We start from the raw sequence: 22,318 nt of genomic DNA on the forward strand, positions 1-22,318 counted from the left end.
GTTAGAGGTCGACAGAAATGCCACCCTTGGCCCGTTTTCTCTCCCTTGTGTTCCTCTGTGTCCGATCGCGTGGGGCAGGGGGTGGGGCTGGAGGCTGTCCCTGTCCTCACCTGAGACATGCTCAGGAGGCTCCCTCAGAGCCCCCTTGGGCATGTGCCCCCACCTTTTAGCCTTTTACCCCAACTCTTTCAGGAACAGGAATGGGGACTGATCTGGCTGAGACGCCCTGCGCTGGGATGGGAGGCCCCCTGGCACGTGGTGGCCTCGGCAGTGTCCCTCTGAGGCTCTTTGGGTGGGCTGGAGGGGCGGGTGACTCAGACGGCAAACTCCCTAGGAGCTGTTCCGTTTGACTCCCCACATAAGTGGGGGCTTTTTTCTGGAAGGAGGTTTAACTTAATTGACTTAATTCCATCCTACTCTCTGAGAACACCCTGAAGTTGAAGGGCCCCCACGGTGAGGAAGCCGCCGAGGGGAGGAGGCGCTGAGCCACGTGGGCCGGCTGCTCTGACAGGTGCCGGCGTGAGGTGCCTTGTGAACCATAAAGGGGTCGTCACCATCATTACTTTCTCCCCAGCACCTCTGGGGCAAGGCCTTAGAGACAGGAGGTGAAAACGGGTCACCAGTGGTCCTGCCCTGGGCTCTCCTTTAGGGTCCCTGAGGCCTCCTCTCTGACTCCCCTTCCCCACAGACCCCTCCTGCCCCTCCCAGAGCCGTCACTCACAGTGGTTCTCGGCCTGTCCGGCAAGAAGGCCCAGGGGCCTCTTCGGAGACTCCCCATCCTCAAGGTGGAAGGCGTCCGCCTCCCACTGCCCAGAGGCCTTGAAGAAGCCGGTACAGACACCATAGGCACAGCACTGGTAGGCATAGGGCACCTCCAGGATCCTGGGGGGCGAGCGAGGGACACAGCTGCCTCAGAAATGGGGTTCTCAACCCAGGCACCTGGCACCCAGTGAGTGCCCTTGGACCCCAAAGTATCTGGATTCCTGTGCAGGCAGCCTCCTGGCTCTCTGGGTGAGGGTCTGCAGCCTGGCTCCCAGGGAGACAGACTTTCCACCCTCAGCAGGCTCAGAGTGGGGAGCAGCTCACCCAAGGCCACACAGCACTCGGGTGCTCTGGTTGCCTCCCAGCCAGCACCTACCTCTTCCCTTATATGTAAGGGGACAGGATCCTCCTAGTGATCTCTACCCTTGCCCTGGAGGAGAGCCACACCCTGTCGCTTCCCACCCCAGGGCACATCAGAGCTGGAGGTGGTGCCCTTTGAGGGGAGGGCAGGTGCCCTTTGAGAGAGGGCAGGTGTCCCAGGCATGTCATTAGCTGGCAGCCAGGAGAGTCGGGCCACACAGGCTGCATACGGCACACGGAGGCCTGGCTGCCGTTAGCGCCAGGCCTGGGGTGCAGCTGGTTCGCTGCCCATCGGTGCCCCGAGCTCTGCCCTGGTTCCAGGGGCCCAGATGCCGCCCAAGTTAGGACGGGCAGTGAGGGTGCACAGAGTGAGACGCAGGACGCAGAGGTGGAGGGGCCTCCCACCACCCTCTTTCCTCACAGGAGCCTGTGTCCCCTGGGCTGGGACAGGGACAGATAAATGCTGGAGGAGGGACAGGAAGGGGAGGCAGGAAGGGAGGCTTGAGCCCTCCCCTCAGTCTCAGCCACCAGGCTTTTCCTGTGGCTTCCTCCTGTTCCTCCAAGGCCTCTCCACGGCCCTGGGGCAAACTTCTTTGGTTATAGGGAAAAGCCAGGCCCTCACCTCAGTTTTGGGAAACTGTCCTTGGAGAAGGCCTGAGACAGAGCTGGGTTCCCTTTGAGCTTGAGATGCATTAGGCCCCCAAGTCCAGCCAGGGGCAGGGTGGTCAGCTGGTTGTCTGTCAGGTCCCTAGGACAGTGGATGGTCAGGGTTATTGGCAGTTGTGGGACTGTGGGGGACAGGGTCCAGCTGAGGGTGTGGCCAGTGCACCTGGGACAGTGCCAGAGGACAGCAGCAAAGGACAGAGGATCACGGGGCAGGAGGTCAGCACTAAGTGCTGGGGGCGGGTGGCCACTAGAGGCACAGGCCGTAAGTCATCCACTCACTCACTCGTTCGCACACTCATTCACTCACTCACTCGTCTGCACACTCATTCATTCACTCACTCACTAATCAAATATTGGGTGCTGACTATCCACCAGGGACTGTCCCAGTTCAGGGGTGACAGAGACCCTCAACCACAGCTCCTGTGCCAGGTCTGAGTCCCATCTAGAAGGCCCTGCCCCCCACTGGGGCATCTGCCGTCATCCCGTCACCTCCCCCCCCCCCCATTGCCCTGCTTTTCTGAGAGCCCAGAGCTGGGACTGGACGGAGCAGGCCACTGGCTGCACACGGGGACTCGGTCATCCATTCCCGTCTGCAGCCAGAGGGGAGGCCATCATGGTTGTCTCCCGGAGACACAGAGAAAGCAGGGCTCCAAACCAAACACAGTGACCACAGACCATGCGTCGTGGAAACAGCCTGGCCTGGCAGGCAGGAAGGCTGCCACCACATGTCTGCCTGTCTCAGTGCCCTCATCTTTCAAAGGGATAGGAAATACCCACCCTAGCTGTCTAGAGAGCAGAGGAACAGAGGGGGGAGACGGAGGAAGGAGAGAGCGGCCCGGGGTCCCGAGAGAGAGGACTGGATGGGGCTGTGGGCACCTGGCATGCCCCTGACCCCGTGAAGTGAGGGGTAGCACTGGAGGACCCCTGAGGCCGGAGCTGGTGCCAGCCCATAAGGGGTCTCAGTGTAAGTCAGAAAAGGGCCCCATGTGGCAGCTCCCCCTGTGCCAAGAAACCTCACCACAGTGTGACAGCCGGCAGAGGTCCTTTCAGCTCTGACACCATGGCCACGGGGCCAGTGTAACATGCTACCTGTTTATGTCCTACGTTAATTCAGAGGCCCTGTGGTCCCCCACTGCCCGCAGAATGGCAGCCTCTAGAGTAATGCCCATGCAGGGGCCAGCTGCCCCATCTGCCACAACCTTCCTGGCCTCAAAGGCGGTCCAGGCCATACATGTAGGGGTGGGGCAGGGTGGGGCAGAGGCTCAGAAGGCCCTGCAGGAGGCCAGGAGACCAGAATGCTGCAGAGCATCCACAGATGCCCTCCCAGAGCCTGCAAGCTCCCTGTTTATCAGGCCCCGTGGTCTGTCAAAGGGACTGTCTGTCACAGTGATTGATGAGGCTGGAGCCGTGCCCGGGGATGTGTGGTCAGACATCTACGCAGGTCCCCGCTCGGGGGTGGGCCCTGCTGTCCCCACTGGTCTGCAGCACCCAGGACAGGAGCACAGTGGCACTTACAGCTTGACCAGGGAGCGCAGGGTGGCGAAGGCCTCAGGGTGAATGGACCGGATGGCGTTCCAGCTCAGGTCCCTACGGGCAGTGAGAAAGTGACAGGAGGGGACAGTGACACATGGAAGACTCCTGGCTCTCTTGCACTTACCCCTGGTCTGAGCTGCCCCCTGTAGGGGAAGGGACCTTTAGACTGGCTCCCAACCTGCCTATGGCCCCAGGAAAAGGGATGTGGCTTCAGAGCTTCATGGACGCTTGGATACCCGATGGAGATGCGGCTGAGACACTCTCTGGATGGGGAGATACCTTCCCTCCTGTGTGTGTGCCATTGGCAGGGATGCAGAGCAGGAGGCTGTGTGCATGTCAGTGTCCACAGGGTGATGGCTCTGAGACCCCCCAGCATCCCCCTAATCTGTGGATACTCACAGGGCCCGTAGGGAGCTCAGCTGGCTGAAGGTGTCGGCTCTGACTTCCCAAATGCGGTTGTGCTGGAGGCCGCTAGGGCAGCAAGACAGGCTGGGTGACTGGTGGGCTCAGGCCCTGGCTCCACTCCACGCCTCCCGCCCCAACCTTCCCGTGCACTGGGCAGGAGAAAGAAGAGCCTCTACTTCTCCTGGGGCGGAAAGAGAGGGCCCAGCCCACGGAAGTCACTGACATTAAAGGGATCTGGTTGTCTTGGGAAGTGGGTCAGGAGACAATGCCACAGCACTGTCCCTGTGGCCCAAAAGGGAGTCAGTTTCCAGGGTTCCCACCGGGCCTGGCTCCTCGCCCAGCTGACCTTGCCCCATGGGTCCTCCAGACCCTGGTCCAGCACCAGAGCACCACCAGCCCTTGGACGGCAGTGACTCGCCCCAGCTGGGGAGCATAGCTCAGAGGACTGGCTGTCTAAACAGGAGGGACTCAGGGCCTTGGCACTTAAGACCCTCCTTCCTTGGGCACCTAGACAAATGTGACAGACCCTGACCCCTCTGCCCAGGCTCCAAAAGGCATCGATCACCCTGCTGAGAAGTGAGGACAGACACAGGAGACACGGGAGGCTCAGGAGGCTCAGGAGGCCCTTCTGGCAGGAGACAGCAGGGCTGGACGAAGGCAGCTTAGAGAACCTTCAATGTGACTTTCTCCCCTGTCAAGTTGGAGCCCCAGGTCTCCTCCTGTGTGTGAGTGTGTGTGAGTGTGCACACGTGAGGGTGCACGGTGCACGTGTACACATGTGAGTGTTTGTGGGGCTGTGGGAGATGACAGACTGCTCTGAAAGGCAGGCTCTTCTGGTCCCCTGACATTGCCCCTGCCCAGCCCACCTGCCCAATGTGGCCCTGGTCTCCGCTGGCCCTTATTACCACCACATTGCTGTGCTGCCCTTGACCCTCCAAGGAGCCACCTTGACACTCCTCTGGGCACCGGCTTCTGGGTCTGTCACCTGCTGTCCAGGCCTCTGCCCAGCTGCCAGCCCTCACCTCTGGGCCCCACGCCCTCAGAGGAGGTTAGCGCGCAGAGCCCTCCCCGCAGACCTGCCCAGAGTCGGCTCCCATGCCTTTGTCTCCCCGACCCCACTCACATCTCCTCCAGCTTCTGACACCTATGCAGGCTGGGCAGCTCCTCGATTCGGTTGTGAGACAGTTCCCTGGGGAGAAAAGGCCAGGGCCAAGGTGAAGTAGGGCTGGGGAAGCCGCCCTGGCCAGGGCCCTGCTTCCCTGCCAGGAAGCCGATGCTGGGAGGACCCTGTGGGCACGTGGCTGCTGACACAGGTCACATCAGGGCATCGTCCTCAACCAGACTCATCTGCATCCCTTGCTGAGCCCCATTTTTCCCAGCAGGGCCTGGATAGGCTGACTTGCATTGTTCCCACGGGGCTGCCTCACCCAGAAAAGGCCCGGGGGACCCCAGAGAATTGGGGGGGGAATAGGAAGTGAGAGGGGTGTGGAGGCGAGGAGAGAGGCAGACTGAGGGCATGAGGCAGGGCTGCAGGGAGTGTGTGAGCCACTCACAGGACTCGGAGCCTGGGCAGCTGCTGGCACATCGCGGGCGGGAGCAGCCGGATGCCTGCACGGGTCAGGGTCCTGTGGGGGGGACAGAGAGAGGGAGTAGGTAGACAAAATAGATGGTGGAGCCCTGGGGATGGAGCACCAGTCTGCCCCCCACCCTGGCGAGAGGACCACTCACAGGGTCTCCAGGCTCGTGGTGCCTTTGAGGTCTGGGAACTCCTGGATGTCCATAGCTCCATTCAGGGACCTGGAGGCAGAGCCAACAGCTCTGAGGATGGGGCCAAAGCACGTTCACCTCAGCTCCCAGCCCTCAAGGCTCTACCCACAGAGACTTCCCCCTGGGAAATGTCATCCTGCCCCAACACTCCACAATCAGCCCAGCGCCCGGCCCTGGTGGAGGCTGGGCTTTGCTTAGCGGGGTCCAAGCAGCCACGAAGCCCAGACAGAGCCCAGCAATCTCGACATCTGGGTGCCAGCATGCAAAACACAGGCCAGGGGCATGGGAGGTGCCTGTTTACGAGATGACAGCTTGGGGGCTCCTGAGAAAGCCCTGGGCTGCTGGGTTTGCTCAGAGCCTGAGACCCGTCTCCCCAAAACGGCCATTTCCTGGGGCTTCATCAGAGCCTCTGCAGTACATCTCTTCCCCAAACTGCTTCAGATTGGGGGCTTTTCCCTCCCCTGAGGAGGGAGGTTGTTAAGTGCACCAGGTCTGAGAAGAGGCCTGAGCTGAGGAGGCCTGCAGCTTGGGGTTCATGCCTCTGGGGGGCTGTGCCTGGCAGGTGGGGGTGGGGGAGGTCAGGGGCAGCAAGGGCCAAGGACAGGGAGCCTTCAGGTGCCCACGTACAGCGTGTGCAGCTTTGGCAGGTACTGGAACGCCGACCTCCCCACGGACTGGATCGGGTTGTCATAAAAGTGTCTGGAAAAGACCCAGACACCGAGTTCAGCGATTTGGAGCTTTCCGCTGGGACCACAGCAGATCTATGCTCTCTTCACCCCATGGGGCCCAGGGGAGAGCACCAGGGGCAGGCACCCTCCCATCGCCCTGCCTCCCCGGCTGGCCCACCCTCCCCGAGAAGCCAGGACTCACATGGTCTGCAGCAGAGGGTTCCCCATGAAGGCCTTCTCTGGGATGGCCCTGATGTTGTTGTTGTGGAAACCCCTGGAAGAGAGCCGGGGTCAGCCAGGACTCGAAGAATTGTGCGTTTCCACACAGACACAGGGGATTCCTGGAGCTTTTGGACAGCGGGTGAGAAAGGCCAGAGCACCGAAGGGACACCAGGCGGGAGGCCCCAGGTTCAACCCTGCCTGTGTCTTCTCTTCATTCGACATCACACCCGGCCGTTTCCCTGACACGTATGACAGGTGTGGGGGGTGGGGCCTGAGGAAGCCCTAGAGCAACTCAGCTCCTGGGAGGGGCTCCTCCATCCCTGTCACTCATGGGGCCCTGGAGGGTCCCCGAGGAGGAAGCTGGGAAACAACAGAGCTTCCGGGGGACGTGGGCCGAGGGGGGAGCCCCGGATGGACGCTGGCTTGGCCTCAAGGCCCCGGAACTAAGGAACAGAGAAGCGGGGGGTCGGGTGCTGACGGACTGAATGACACGGGGAAATGAGGACTGCGGGCATGTGGTTAGCTGGGGAGCACCTCCCAAAATAAATGCTGGGCCGAACAGCCCGTAACCTACACGGAGCAGGCCCACCCGCCCTCCTTGTCTCCACGGCGATTCTGGCTTCTCCGTGTCTCCCTGGCCTCCTCAACTGCCTCTCCACGCCCCCGCTGTCCCCACCATGCCCTCCCGATCAATGGAAGTTCACCCTTCTTTTAATTCCCGGCTCAAAGGGAAAGTCAGACCTCGCGACTCACGGGAGAGGGAGGGTCTCCAGTAGTCCCCTCAGCCCCATCCCTCCAGCTGGCCCGGCCTTCACACCTGCCAACTCCCCGACAGGCGGAGGGGTGGCCTGAAGGGGCCACTACAGTCTAGGGGGTGTCTGAGCAAAGGTGCTGCCTGCAGTTCAGGGCTCTGCTCGTAAACCTCGGGTCCCCGTAGGCTGGTCACGCTCGTCCCTGCTGGGCCACCTCTCTGCCCGCTCAGCTTCCCATCTGTTCTCCTGTCTGAAACGTCCCTGCCCTCGGAGGACAGGACACGGAGGCAGAGGCACTCACAGCTCCTGCAGCCGGCCCAGGGTCCGGATGGCCAGGGGGAACTCCTGCAGGTCATTGTGGTTCAGGTCCCTGGAAGGGAAGCGGAGGCGTCCTCAGGGGTGGCCAGGGGGCAGGCCAGGACTGAGCCACAGGAGCTTGGCTCCGGGGAGGTGGGGCTGGAGAGACGCTGGGACCAGCTGTCGATGCCGGGAGACGCGGAGACGATAGGCCAGGAGAGCTGAGGGTGAGCACAGGGACGGCCGCTTCTCGGTCTCAGATTATGGAAAGGACACACCGTCTCCTGTCACTGTCACTGTCTCTGACAGAAGTGTCCCCATGGCCGTGGCTCAGCCCACACAGGAGCTCTCTGCTGCAGCCCAAGCACAGCTAGATGTCCCGTAAGGAGGATTTGGGCATCTTTACTCAGAACCAACATCAAATTATTATCTTAAGTGTGAGGACTTGCACTGGCTGGGCCTCGGGGCTTCTGCTCACGGCCCCCCGTGCCCAGGACACTGCAGGCTCTCGCAGGGCTTATCCCTCCCCGATGGCTCCATCTGAAACAGCAAAGCCTGTCATCCCTGCCCCCCACCCTGTGTCGTCGATCCCAAGTGGCCACAATCTGATTATGTGAAATCGACACACGGAACACCTTCGGCTTACACAATCTGTCAGTCATATCTCAACAAATGCGGGATGGAAATACCCAGTTTTTGGCCACTTCTCCTACCACGAGATGACCTGGACCTCCCTGCGCTGGCCTTGTGACTGGCCCATAGAACAAGGCGTGAGTGACACGGTGGGACCTGGTCCTAAATCACAAGTGGTCCTGCAGCCTCCACCTCTTCTGGGAGTGGTCCCCCCGCCATGGGAGGAAGTCAGCCAGCCTCCTGACGATGGAGCCACATGGGGAGAGGGGCCCAGCCAACCAGGCACGAAGGCCGGGACATGGAGGGAGCCCCACAGGCCCCTCCGGCCCTCGCAGAGCCCCCACTGACTGCAGCTTCAGAACACGCTCACTCATGGGAACCTGACCAGCCCACGGAGTCAAGGGCGATTATAAACTGGTGTAAACCACTAAGTTTGGGGGCGACCTGCTATGACGTCACAGATTGCGAGGTCCCCGCTTCCTTTCTCCCCGTGGGTCATAGTCACATCTGATATGTGTTTGTCTATTTTCTTTCCACCCAACGGGAATGAAAGTTCCTTGAAATTAGGGACTTTGTCTGTTTCATATTTTAGAGACCAAAACAGCCCCAGCACAGAGCTGAGCTCAGCAAATACTCGTTAAAAGAATAAATGAAGTCTAGATAGTGATTAATGAGAAACATTAATGGACTCTTAAGGAACAGAGGATATTTTGGGGAACATCCTTAAGATTTTGAGGTTGATGTTAAAAAAAAAAAAAAAGCACAAGACCATTCTGAGGGGCACTGTCAGGCTCGCCCCGGGCCACAGGGGCCACGGAAGTGTCCCCGGGACTCTGACGCGCCGACCCTCGCACGGTTCATCAGACCCTGTCCCGGCGGCCACGCCGAGTGGTTCCAGACTTCCTTGGCAGTTTCTGGTCAGGAATGTTGCCAGGAACGGCACAGCAGACAGTGGGAAAAGGCACATGGCAAAAGGCATGTGAATGAAAAGGCTATTTTTGTAGAAAAACGTGGGAAAATAAACTGCAAAAGTCAAAAAAAAAAAAAAAAAAGAATTCGGCAAACTACATGCCAGACAGCCTGAAGTTTCCTGTTTGGGCATCTACATACACAGAACAGCAGGGGCCACGGCTAAGGACCTGCTCCGTCTGGTGCTGTCTAGGTGGGGTCTCTGCGCTGACTGTCCCGGGAGGAGTCTTTGCCACTGTCCCCGCCCCTGAGGAGTTCAATTCCACGGAGCTCACCCCTCAGACACCCCCGATTCACTGTGAGCTCTGAGCCACGCCATCCCCCAGAGACCAGTAACAGAGGGGACGGCACCGTGAGTCCGTGTCCTGAGCTCTCCCATCCTGCAGACCGGGCCTCCGTCTTGAATCTGACTGTGCCCATTAGGTGACTTGGTGAGCCAGGAACCCACGAAAACGTTAGGATTGACAGCCTTGTTTTACCTTTTGAGCAACCTACACAAAAGGCCACCCACGAATCCATGCAGCAATTAGTGAAATTATCATCGGTTCCCACTGAGACACAAAGACACGCCTTCCTTTCAGCCTCCCTCCACCTACACTCTCCTCCTCACCAGGAAACTCGGAAAACACCTGCAGCCAGAGCGGCCGGTTTGAATGGAAGCAGTTGGCAGGGGCACCTGTGGGAGTGGGGAGTGGAGGGATTCAGAGTGGAAGGTTTGGCCCCATTCCCAGCAGGGGAGGAAAGGGCATCGTGGACAAGAAGGGTGACCTTGGGCCGATGGGACAGGGAACGCCGTGCTAGAGCTATTAATAACCCATCATGTGCCCAGAATGCGAGAAAAACTCATCGGGCAGCTCCATTTTCCGCCTGTTAGCAGTCATTAGTGGTTCTGCAGGGAAAGCCAGAAAAAAATCGTTTTATATGGAACAATAAATTCCTCCATGAGCCACAAAACCCCACAAATCTGCAGCTAATAAGCCCACAAATGTAAGAAGATTAAGGGCTGGCGAGGCAGGATCTCCTCGACCCCTCCAGGGCCGGCCTCAGGAGGCAGCGTGGTCTGACCGCTGATGCTGGGCCAAGGGGAGAGACCCAGCTCTCATCCTCGGCAAGCCACCCACTCGCTGCCTCGGTTTCCCCTCTTGCAACACGAGGGCACCTAACTCCTGCCTTGACCAGCCAACACTGGCAGAGGTGGCGGTGGAACCCAGGCAGCCTGGCCCCAGAGCAGACCTCCTCACAGGCCACACCGCCCTGGGTGTGTTTTCGGCAGGTGTCTCTGCCGTGTGGGGGGTGTGTGTGTGTGTATGTGTGTCCGTGTGGGGCGAAGAGGGCAGAAGGCTTGAGCTACAAGCCGCGCGCACTGCGTGTGCGCATGACCACGCGTGTGCCTGCCGGTACAGGGCCCCTCCTCCGCAGGTGGCAGGGCTGGGTGTCACTCCCCTCCCCAGAGGAGCCAAACCACAGCTGGGGTGGGCGGGGGTTTGATCTTCCCTCGGCTGCGAGATGAGAGAGGTGTAAGCGCCAGAGATTCAAGGCCCGAGGGAGAAACACCCTGCCAGTGAGCAGCTCACATGAAAAGCTCAGCAGTAACAGCCGAGGCTGCGGAGCACGCCAATCACACAACAATTAAAAGGTCTGACTCCCCTTCATTCTCCCGCCCCTCCCGCCACATCTGGCTGCCCCTGCGGCTCCAGGCAAATGCTCCGGGCACAGAGCATAAAGAACACACTTTCCCCTTTCTAATCGGGCATCAAAAGTTGGAAGCAGAAGTGATTCCTGGAGGTGGGAAGGGAGGGGTGTTGTTGAGACGGCCGGGCAAGGAGGGGCTGGGAGAGAGGAGGGGTGCGGGGCAAGGTCCCCACACAGCTCTCATGGGGGCCACACCGCAAGCAGTAAGACCAGCGCTGTCCCTATAACCTGGCGGATTAGAAAGCAGACTCACAAGGGCGCAGGACGTGACCAAGGTCACAGGGTGGAAGAGCTGCCTTCCCTCCCCAGCTGTCCGACGCTCTGCCCCGGCCCAAGCTGCCTCCACAGTGTTGACCACTTGGGGATTTGGGGGGACTCTTCTCATCCCTTATCTTGGCTTGCCCGATTGTAAAGTGGGCTCAGGCTTTGTGTGGCGGCCCTGAGCCCCACACATCAAAGGCAGGGTGGGCGCTGGGCGGCGGGCTGCTCTGTACTGAAGCCAGCGCCAGCCATGCCAAGCGCCCTACGCAGCACGCCGGTGGTTAATTGAGAAAGCAGCAGGCAGCGTGCCCTAAAGTGAGGAAATCGCAGCTCGTCGGCTTTTTAGTGGAGCCAACCCCCACCCAGCACATGCGCCCCCACCAGCTTCCCGGCAGAGTGCGTAGCCCGCACCCCCCTCCTGGTCTGACTCCACCCACAGCCTGGTATCTCCAGGAGATGGCCGCGGGCGGGACGTGGGGTCCCCGCACACCTGGCACAGGGCAGGACCGCACAGTTCACACTCAAGTGGGGGGCAGGCAGGCAGCAGATGCCAGCATCCCAGTCCCACTGGCCTCCCCTCTGCCAGCATCCCAGCCCCTCCGCCCCCGACAGGACAGAGCTCAACCACAACCCAACACTCACAGCGTCTCCAGACTGTGCAGCCCCTCGAAGCTGTGGGTCCCCAGTCGCTGGATTCGGTTGTTATGAAGATGTCTGTGTGGGAGGAAGGGACAGGTCAGGCCGGGTACCCATAGAATCGAGCCCTGGGGTGGGGGAGGGGGGCAGATGGTGGCTCAAGGAGAAAGAGGGAGGCCGAAGCGTCGACAGAATGACCCCAGTGGTCCAGCCCTTTGACTCCAGGGGCAAAACGATTGGCCAAACCTGACTTCAGAAGTCAGCCTCCACGGCTGGACTGACCACGGGCTGCCCTGTATTGACGTCTGATGAAAGGAAAACAGGAGAGGAGCATCCTGGCCCCGGCTGACGCGGGCTCCCTCTAAGTTCTCAGAGATGCCCGATTGGCAGGGGCCAAGGGGCCTCTGGTCTGAGACTTCCTCTACGGTCCTGCTCCCCAGGACCCAGCCTGCCTGACTCAGTGGCCCAAAGACGCACTTATGGGAACCAACAGCTGACCGCTGCAGACAACATATAATTAAGGGCTAAGCGTTCTGTTACAGCCAGGACGCTGCAGACGAGCTCAGCAGCGGGGGACTGGTAAGCCCAGAGCAGTCACGGAGGGCTCTGCGGAGGCGGTGACCCAGAGCAGGGCCTTGAAAGGTAAGAGATCTGGGCAACCAGAGGAAAGGACATTCCAGGCAGAGGTGTCAGAAGAGAGAAAAGGGCAGGATGCTGAGGGGCGTGGCCAGGGCAGACAGGCTGGGAGGGGCAGGAGATCCATTTGGGACAGAATTCTGAGAAAAAACAGCTCATTGAAAATAGCGACAGAATGTTCTCCCAAATTTTAATGAAATGAGTGAAATAGCAGAAACCCCAGACTTACAAGTAGCAACAAAGCAAGGACAGACGTAACCTAATGTAAACAAACCACAGCAAGGAACTGACCGGGCACGAGAACAAAATCCTGCGGATTCTCCCTAAAACCCCCAAATCTGAAGAGAAGCAGCCCTGTGGACGTCCCTCCCCTCTGCTCTGCTGCCAACACACAGGCTCCAGGCTACTGAATCGAGGAAATGGCTCGAAGCCCGAGGGGTAGAGCACCTGGGTGGAAGGCGTGACTGGGACATTTCACACAACCTGAACCTGGGGGCCTGCAGAGCCAGACACTGCAGCTGGGACGGGGGAACCTGTGGGCCAACGGTGACCTGGCTGGGACAAGTGGACAGCTACCCGAGAGTAAGCCCGAAAAGGGAATCGCAAGGCCCGGCCAGTGTGGCTCAGCGGTTGAGCATCGACCTATGAACCAGGAGGTCACAGTTCGATTCCTGGTCAGGGCACATGCCTGGGTTTTGGGCTCGATCCCCAGCAGGGGCGTGCAGGAGGCAGCCGATCAAGGACTCTCCCTCATCACTGATGTTCCTCTCTCTCCCACTTCCGTCCTCTCTCTGAAATCAATAAAGACATATTTTTTTAAAAAGGGGGCCAAGGTCAGGGACTAGAAGAAAATGCTACTCATGAATGAGGAACAGAAGGGAACCATCCCACAAAGCACTATTTCAAAGAGAAAATTTTGAAAATGAAGGGGAAAATGACATCAGAGACTAAGGAAGCAAACTGAGGACCAAAATGACATTATTAAAAAAACTAATCAATAAATTTGAAACAAATCACCAAAGCTGGAATCGAGCACCTGCACTGCTGTCTGCAAGATCCAACCCCCTCCCGGGAGGGACCTGTGGCCACCTGGCGTGAGGGTGTCCGTCCAGGACCTCTAAGCTCCCCGGACATAGAATCAGACAAACAGATTGGTGCGGCTTTCCCACCAGATTCCTCAGAGCAGGGGGGCAGTGTCCTGGTGGAGCCGGGTCCTTAAGGCTTGTTTCTGCAGCAATGAGGGCGGAACCCGACACAATTACACATGACCTCCAAGCCCTGAGTAATCACCCTATGAACTTCCCATCACTCACAGCAATTAGCTGGGAGCTAATTTGCCTCAACACTTCCCACCGGGAAGGCAGAGTTAACCCCTGCCAGGTATGTTATCTCCCAGGTAATTACCCTGCGGGATGGGCGGCTAATTACCAGGGATGGCTTCTCTCTGCTCCCCGGGGCCTGGAGACATAAGTTTATCTTACCCCTGTGCCAGGGCATAAGACCACATCACCTGGTCGTCAGATGTGGTGGGAACCATTTACGACATCCTTGATTTAGACGCCCATTTGCAAAGTGTGAGAAAAAAGTAGCTCAACTCCGGTTCCTGCTCAGGGCGCTCCATCCCGAGTGCCCTTCTCTAGCTCTTAGGTCATCTGGCCTCGTGACAACCCCGTGGGGTCAGCAGGGCATGATCCCCTTGTTTTTACAAAGGGGACCCAGGGCAAAAGGCCTAGCAGCACAGACTACGAGCAAAGCCCGGTGGCCCCGAGAGAGGGGGCAGGGAGAGGCACTCACAGCACCACGAGGCTGCTGAGGTTCTGGAAGGCATAGTCAGGGACCTGGCTGATGCGGTTGAGGGCCAGGGTCATGGCCTGCAGGGCGGGGAGGTTGTTGAGGGCCTGGACAGGGACCTCGGCAAGCGCATTGTCATCCAGCCACAGGTGGCGGAGGCAGGAGAGCCCCTCGAAGCTCCTCTCCGGGACCAGGGAGATGAGGTTGGCATCCAGGCGCCTGGAGGGGGAGAAGATGGAGAGGGTCAGTCCCAAGACGCAGACCAAGGCCTGGGGCGGGGCAGCAGGGCCGCAGCAGGCTCCAAGGTGCCCTGGGACTAACGCTGAGACCTGGCCACACAGACCCAGTGCCCACTCTGCACGCTCCCAGATTCCACCTCCATTCAGGCCGCAGTTCCCGATCCTTCACGCCACGTGCTCCTACTTATGGCACCGACTCCTCTCAGACCCAAGGTGAGCCCACAACCCACACGTGGATAACCAGTGTTTCCCCACACACAGGCCTCCACTGCTGGAGAAGCCTCAGAATCCAGCACCCGGGACTAAAAGATCTTTCTGAGCCGCTCCCGTCCGCAGGTGGGATAGCAGCCCAGACGGACCCTGGTTTGGCAGGAAGAAGAGAGCAATTACACCAATTAAGCCCTGGAATAAAGTCAACAACCCGGCAGCCCTCCGCTCTCCACAAGGGCTGCTCTGAGTGGTTTCTGATGATTGCTCTTACCTGCGCTAACACGGCCCGCAGGCCAGCCGGGGCTTGCCTAGGCTCCCGGAACCAGCTTAACCTCTCCAGGGCCAAACTGCTCCCCACCCAGGGCTGAGGCTGAGGCATGGGGGGTGGGAGGTGGCCAGGTCCTTCTGAGTCCCCAGGGGCAGGTGGGCTGAAGGTCTGGCCATAGACACCCAGAGAGCCGGGGAGATGGATCCATTTGGCTAACGTGAGATGAGGACCTGAGGGGGCAAGAGCTACAGGAGAGATGTAGGTCCAACAGCAAGAGGCTGCTCCCTGACAGTGACCCAGAGAACAGGCATGTGAACCCAGAATCCGGGTCCATCAGAACTCAAAGGAGCCTGCAGCCTCACTCACAAATAGCTCCCCAGAAATGCTCAGAGTGAATGGCAGGGCTGGGGCACAAACTCGGGCTTTTCTCTATGTCCTTCTGCCAGCCCAGCTCCTCTGCAGGGTGGTAAGACAGAGACACCCTCAGAAAGCACATTTCTGCTTGGAAACCAGGGCCCTCCAGCCACAAACACCGGAGGGGTCTATCTCATAGGCCTTTTCTGGAGCGTGTCACTGTATCCTACATCCTAACAGATCTTAGTCAAATACAAGATGGACAGATTCGGTAGTCCTAGTGGAACTCCAGCTGCCCATGGATGTCACCAGGTGTTCATTTAAAAGGGATCACACATGGGAAGCTCCAAGCTCAGTGTCTTGCACCTCATATCTGCACCCTGAACAAGGGCTAACTTTGAATCTGAAGGCCGGTGTCCCTGGGGGGACCCGGAGGAGCAGTCAGGAGAGGAGGGCAGGGGACCTCCTGTTTTATTCCACCCAGGTCAGGTGAGACGAGTCCTCTCCTCAGCTCTGAGCCCCAGGATGTGAGAGGATAGGCAATTACAGGACAGGGTGCCCAGGAGCAGAGACTCCAGGAAGATGGGTGGGCCTGAAGCGGGCCTCACAGGAATACGGCTTCTCCTCCCACTAGAGTGCGTGGGGTGTTCAGCAACCCCCCGCCTCGCATGTGGTCCCTCATCCTGGGAACAACCCCCAGCCAGCCCTGGCCTCTGAATGTCCTTCCCTTTCAGCCTATCAGGTTTTTGCAGAGTGTGAAAGGAGGCCAGGGTGCAGGTTCAGATGTTGGAAGTTCAGGGAAGAGCCCTGCCCAGCTTCCATCCAGGGACCCCTCGCCTCTTTCCATGGCTCAGCCCTGACCCAGCTCCCTCCCCAGCCTGGCTGCCTCCCTCCCCAGGAAGCTGCTCTGCACCAGGCCCTCTGAGCGGGACCCAGGACCAGCTATGCAATTTGCAGGGCCCGACACGAAATGAGAAAGGAAACTTTGCCCATGAATGATTAAGGACTTCTCGGTGACAACAGCAGAGCCCTAGACCTTCGGAGCTCGAGGTCCCATGTCATGGGCCCACCAGCCAGCTCTGCTCTCAGCTCAGAAATCCTCAGAGCTGCGGGCCAGGCCTTCCTCCTCACGTCCCAACTATGCTGTGAGAGTAAGAAGAGGGTGAGGTAGGTGCCTGAGGACAAGGCCTGTTCATTTGGTGCCCGGTTAACGACCAGATGCCCTGGCTGAACCCCAGGCTGGCTCTTCACCTCGAAACCCCACCCCCACCCCCACACGTGCAGGCACACAGCTGAGTCTCATTGGGAAGGAAAGGGGTGGGACGCTCGCTTGGGCCCTGGCAGGGTGGAGAGCAGGCAGGTAAAGCGGGGAGATGCTGAAAATGAAAAGAAGGAGCCACGTGGAAATGGTTATTCTGCAGGACTATTCCAGGTGGGAGCTGTTGATGGCCTGGGGGACCAACAGCCCTGACCAACCTGCCAGGGAGCAGGAGCAGGTTGGCACCTGCACAGCCCAAAGAGGTGCCCGGCCTCCCACAGGCAGTGGGCCCAGTCTCCCCACCAGGTCCCTCCACCTGGCTCAGGTGCCTTCGCACACACAAACTCCCCACGCTGCCCTCGTGGGGGGCCCTCTGTGGCTCCGCGAGGGCCCCATCGGGCCTCTGCTGCCCTCTGCACACCTGGAGCCCAGCGCCACGCCCTCTCAGGGTCCAAAAACGAAAACTCTAGGAGCTGGAACCTGAGCTCTCCTGGGCAGGGGTCCCGTGGTGCCAGAGAGATGGGGGCAGAGGCAGTTGGCTGACCGAGACCCCAAGCTTCCCTGCAGGGGGTGAGGTGGGGTGAGGGATGCGGTGTGTTCTCGGTGCTGGGTGGGGGGGCAGCTGAGAGCCACAGCAACACCCCTCCCTTCCAGGGGTCAGTTCTGATTTATGCCACCTAATAAGATCCTTCCCCTCACTGTCAGCCTTTCAATAGATCAAAGGTGGGGTATTAAAGTGAAGGCAATTCCAACAGGCTCTCCAGGCTACGCTACAGCTACGGCTGAGCCGCCCTCCCCTCCACCTGCCAGGCATTGATGGATGAGCCAGGGCCCTTCCCCTCTGCACATCAAAGGGTGATACCTGAGCTCCCTTCCCCGCCCTTCCTTGTGGTTTAATCGGCAGCAGTATATAAAAATAATTGCCCGCCCTCCAGGAGGAAGGCACAGAGGAGGCTCTGTGTGGAGCCTTTATGAGTGTCCCCTGAAGACACAGGCCTACGCATCTGGGCAGAGGGCCAGCTTTGTGGGTGACAGTCCCGGAATCCTGGGGTGGGGACCACAGAAAGTCATCTCATCCACTCCCCGGCCTCCAGCCATAGGATTCCTAACATGGAGCTTGTTTCTGGGGTCCTTCCTGGGCCGTCTGAGATGCATCTGGGAGCTGGGCTCTGGGGTTCCTTGGGGCCTGGACGCCTGCCCTTGGCCAAGGGCAGCTGTGGTCGGTGGAGGAAGGCAGCCGGGGGTTTCCCACTTTGCCTCTCCAGGGAGGGGCAGTGATGTCAGAGGGTTAGGAAACACAAGCAGCCTCCAGTGTTTCAAAGATACTGAGGAGCCACCCCAGCAGCTTCTGTAGTAAGAGGGACCAGGGTCGACCAAGCCACATGCTGACACTTTCCAAGGTAGCATCGGGGGAGGGGGGAAGAAAGGAGGGAAAGTCCGAGTCACTTCTGGCTTCCCTGGCGCAGGGTTCTAGCCCTTCCCACAATCCATTTCTTCCTTTCTCATTTTCAGGGTCTCGTAGGCCCCTGTGGACCAGAATGAGAACTGGGGAAGGTAGAGCTGTGTGGTCTGAATCCTGTCGTCCCAGCCACCCAGCCACCATCCACTGTCCATCCATCCATCCATCCATCCATCCATCTGCCCATCCATCCATCCATCCATCCATCCATCCATCCATCCATCCACTTACCCAGACTAGAGACACCTCCCCCAACCCCTGTTATGATCTTGTCTTTGTCTTGCTGAGTCACCTGGGCTTCTGGTCAACTCCAAACCCTTTAGCTTCGGTTTCAAGATTCCTCCCCTGGATCGACTCCCTCACCAGCCCCACTTCTCAGAAGGTCCCCCACGCTCCAGTTCACCTGGGAATTACGCCTCGCTTGCCCCCTCCTTGTCCCAGAGCTCCTGGTTTTCATCTCTGCACTCTATGGGGTGCCTCCCCGTTTGAAATACGCTTCTCCCTCCTCTTTCCAAAGCTCCACTTAAACTCCCCTCCTTCAGGAGCCTCTTGACCGAACCCCACGTGGAGCTGGTTTCTCTTACACTCATCGTCTCCCACTCCTTAATGACGGATCCACAATACTCGCCACCCCCCACCCCGTGCGGAAGCCTCCGATCTACGAGGGAAACCGAGGAAACACACCCCAGCTGTTTCCAGTTAAAGTGGAGGAAAACTGAAAAGATGTCTACGTGGGAGTTCACAGCAGCACAGTCACAAAGAGCAAACAGTGGAGCAACCCCATGCCCATCAGCTAAAGATGTGGAGACCAAAGGGTCCGTGCACACGGTGGAATATTACTCAGCCATGAAAAGGAGTGTGGTCCAGCACACGCATGAATACATACATGTGCTCAGTAAGAGAAGCCAGACACAAAAAACTACATATTGTGTGGTTCCATTTATATAAAATGTCCAGAGCAGAAAACCGGGAGAGACAGAACATGATCAGAGCTTGTCAGGGGCTATGGGGAGGGGAATGACTGCTAATGATGAAAATGTCCTGGAATTACGCAGGCTTGATGGTTGCGTAAGTTTATAAATATGCTGAAAACCACAGAACGTCCACTTTCAAAGGGTGTGTGTTCTGCCACGTGAATTGTATCTTAATTTTTAAAAATACTTAAAGCTAAAACGATGCCACCAGGGCTGCATTAGTACAATTCTGAAGGCACAATAAGCCAGGCCCGGTATAACTTGTACGGCTGTGTCCCTCGCCGAGGACATGTGTGTTGTAAGAGTGAGCGCTCGTGGGAGAGACACGGAAACGCTTGCAAGCATTGTGTCTGGGTGGCAGAGCTGCGGGTGATTCTTAGTTTCCTCTTTTTAAATTTTCTAAATTTTCTACAATGAGTCAGAACAAAAATAAACATGTTTTTTGAAAAACAAACGGCGTCAGTGTATAATTAAGTCCCAGACTCTGAGAGCTGAGAGGAGGGAGGAGGCACGGGAGCCCACGTGGGGCAGGGCGCTCGGGAGGGGAGGGTGTGGGGCGGCATCGGACCTGCCCTGCTTCTGTCACCTCCTCTGTGTCCCACCTCTCCCTGGATCTCTTTCCCGATAGGTCGCCAGGTCCTGGCAATGTGGTCCATGCTCTTTCCTGCAGGGGTCTCTCTCTTTTTTCTTTTTTAAACATGTCTTTATTGATTTCAGAGAGAGGAAGGGAGAGGGAGAGAGAGAGAGAAACATCAATGATGAGAGTCATTGATGGGCCGCCTCCTGCATGCCTCCTACTGATGGCTGAGCCCGCAACCTGGGCATGTGCCCTGACCAGGAATCACACCGCAATCTCCTGGATCCTAGGCTGACGCTCAACCACTGAGCCACGCCGGCCAGGCATGCAGGGTTCTCATAACTGTCCCCCAATCAGCTGTGTCCCCTGGGCAGTGCCCGTATCCATGTCGGCTGCAGGCTGGACCCATCAAGGGCCTGGATTAGGGGTGTGTGGGGGTGCCTGTGACGGGTCTGGCACAAGGCCCACACCCAGCAAAGCAGCCTGGATGGGTCACCTTCCAGAACAACTGAGCTTACAGCCACCTGGCTGCAGAGGTCACAGAGGCTCCTGAAGAGGTCACCCTCTTTCAGAGGGAAACAGCACCTGCAGGCCTGGCCTGGGCTCCAGCTCACTGGGTGACACTGGAGAGTCCTTCCCTCTCTGATGCCCGGTTTCCCTCACCTGCAGGAGGGGCAATGGGACTGGGTGACCACCTACGCCTTCCAGCTCCTAATTCTAAGATCCTGTGGTCTGGGACAGGCCTAGCCTCCACCCACGCGGCCTCGCCGGTGGCCAGAGCAGGAGCTGGTGCGCTGGCCGCCTTTTCCGGCTGCCATGTGAATTTCCACACTCCAGCCAGTGGCTGGCAGCCACCTGGGCTCCAAAGGCTCATAAACGGGTGGAAAATTACTCATGGACTCGAAAAAGATCACACTTTCCCTGCCCCTGACCAGTCTCCTCTCCCCAGGATGGCGGCGGGCCTAGGGAAGGGGAGCGGGGAAGCCGCCAACTGCAGGGGTGCGGCTGGTGGAAGGGGCTGCAGGCACACGGGCGCTGTCCCCACCCCTCCCTGGCTGTGGTCCCAGTCTTCTCTCACCTCCTCTCTGGACTCCTCTAAGGTAGCAGAGAGACCAAATTCTGAAAAAAGACGGCACAGCTCCTAGAAAATGCCCGGTGGGTCTGAGGGACGTGGTCAAGCTGGTCCTCCTGTGCCCAGGCCGATGAGTTTGTGATTCTAAAGGACTTTCAGAAGTGAGAACTCTGGCCTTTCCCTCCCTGTGGTTATAGATGGCTGAGAGGTTCTGCATCCCCTGAGAGATCATGGGCATCTCACAGCCTCCAGGCTGGTCCACCACCAAACCAATCCAAACCTTACACTCCCTCCTGCGTGTGCAACTCCCACAGCCCCATCCTGGGGGTGCTCCGGACAATAACAGGTCTCTCAGGCCCCGGACCTGCAGGAGCTCTGGGGGGCTCAGCGGGCAGAGAGGCTGGGAGACCCACAAGTAGTCTGGGCTGAGGCATTCCCGGTGGGGCCGAGGCACCACACTGCTCCTGGGTGGCCCACTTGGGCCAGCTCTATCCCATACCAGCACTTACGGCGGAAACAGCCTCCCCAGGATCCCAGGGCCCAGCCCACCATGGACACACTCCTAGCATCTCCAGCAGCCAAATTACCCGTGTTCAGACCTTCATCATGTGCAGGGGGCTGCTGTGTGCCCACCCACCTCAGAGCAGCCTCTGCCCCAGACACATGTAGTAATCAACTCCCGGAACCTTGGGGAGATCCAAATACAGTAGCATATAATCATGGAGCCTGAAATAGCCACGCCAGGGAGCCATCTGCCACCTCGCGTGTCCCTGGGGACCCCTCGGCCAGGCCCCACAGCGCGGCTGGGCCTCGGGGCCCTCTCTGGCTGGCAGGCAAGTTGGATGGTGCTCACAGTATCCGCTGGAGCTCAGGGATAGCTTGGGGGACTTCTCCATGGCAGACGGGGTATCTCCAGGATGGAGGCTTGGACCAGAGCTGCCCAGACCCAGGATCTTGCTACTCCCCCCTCCCCCAGAAGCACCTTACTCGTCCCCCCATGGGGTCCCCCTTCCCCAGAGCTGCAGGCTGCCAGTCAGCACCTGCCCTGCTCAGCTCTGGCTCAGTCTTGTGTCCACGACGCCCCTACTGGGAAGGGAAGGAACTGCAGGGCTCCCCGGAGGGCGGCTGTGTCATGGGTGGCCAGCACATCCCCAAGCAGTCCCACCCCAAGCAGGGGAAATGGGTGTCTGGGCCACCCCACCCCCAACACCCTGGGGGCCAGAGCGGCCTACACAGAGGAGACAGCCCCTTCCTGACACTTCTGAGGGGCGGCGGACTCCGCCCTGCACCCCAGGCTCCGGCAGACCGCCAGACGCCCCAGGAGGCTGCCCTGGTGGCCCCACCTAGGGAGGTCCCATTCCCACAGTCCTCGGCGGGGCTTGGAGCCTCCCTTCCCCAGATACACATGTGAGGCTACACATACATACTCTGACGACAACCAAAACCCGGACAAACCGAAGACCAGAGCGCACGCTGTCTGAACAGGGGCTCAGAGGAGGGGGAGCGGGGTGGGGCCAGTTGGGACTCACAGAGACTGCAGGCTCGGCAGCTGCCACAGTGCCTCGGTGGGGATCCCTCCCAGCTGGTTGTTCTGCAGCATCCTGTAAGGAGAGGAGGGGCTTGGAGGACCCCCAGGGCACAGAAGCTGGGGCTCCTCCCTGAACCCCACCCCAAGCGAGATCCGTTCCTCTCACCCCAGCTTTGGACACCCGGAGGGAGTCCTGGCCCAGCCCAGGCCCAGCCCAGGCCCAGCCCAGGCCCAGCCCATCAAGGGCTGTCCAGGTGCCATGGGTTGTGCTCCGGGCTGGGGCGGGGGGTCACGGAAAGGGGAGGCAGAGCTAAACAGGAGCAGGGTAG

General features: G+C 59.1%; 1 protein-coding gene across 1 annotated transcript in view; it reads right to left on the bottom strand.

Annotated features, from left to right (window-relative positions):
* LGR6 (leucine rich repeat containing G protein-coupled receptor 6) overlaps nt 1–22,318 on the bottom strand; it is a gene marked incomplete at its 5' end in the record, with an annotated part of 46,745 nt that overhangs the window by 5,496 nt on the left and 18,931 nt on the right. Inside the window, 13 exons of the mRNA XM_081124119.1 lie at nt 722–882; nt 1,745–1,870; nt 3,304–3,375; nt 3,721–3,792; nt 4,850–4,915; nt 5,280–5,351; nt 5,455–5,523; nt 6,121–6,192; nt 6,364–6,435; nt 7,437–7,505; nt 11,630–11,701; nt 14,054–14,269; nt 21,991–22,062. Of these exons, the coding sequence (XP_080980245.1) occupies nt 722–882; nt 1,745–1,870; nt 3,304–3,375; nt 3,721–3,792; nt 4,850–4,915; nt 5,280–5,351; nt 5,455–5,523; nt 6,121–6,192; nt 6,364–6,435; nt 7,437–7,505; nt 11,630–11,701; nt 14,054–14,269; nt 21,991–22,062 (1,211 nt within the window). The remainder of the gene's footprint in view (nt 1–721; nt 883–1,744; nt 1,871–3,303; nt 3,376–3,720; nt 3,793–4,849; nt 4,916–5,279; nt 5,352–5,454; nt 5,524–6,120; nt 6,193–6,363; nt 6,436–7,436; nt 7,506–11,629; nt 11,702–14,053; nt 14,270–21,990; nt 22,063–22,318) is intronic.

This window comes from Miniopterus schreibersii (genome assembly GCF_964146895.1).
Source record: "Miniopterus schreibersii genome assembly, chromosome: 21".
Lineage (NCBI taxonomy): Eukaryota > Metazoa > Chordata > Mammalia > Chiroptera > Miniopteridae > Miniopterus > Miniopterus schreibersii.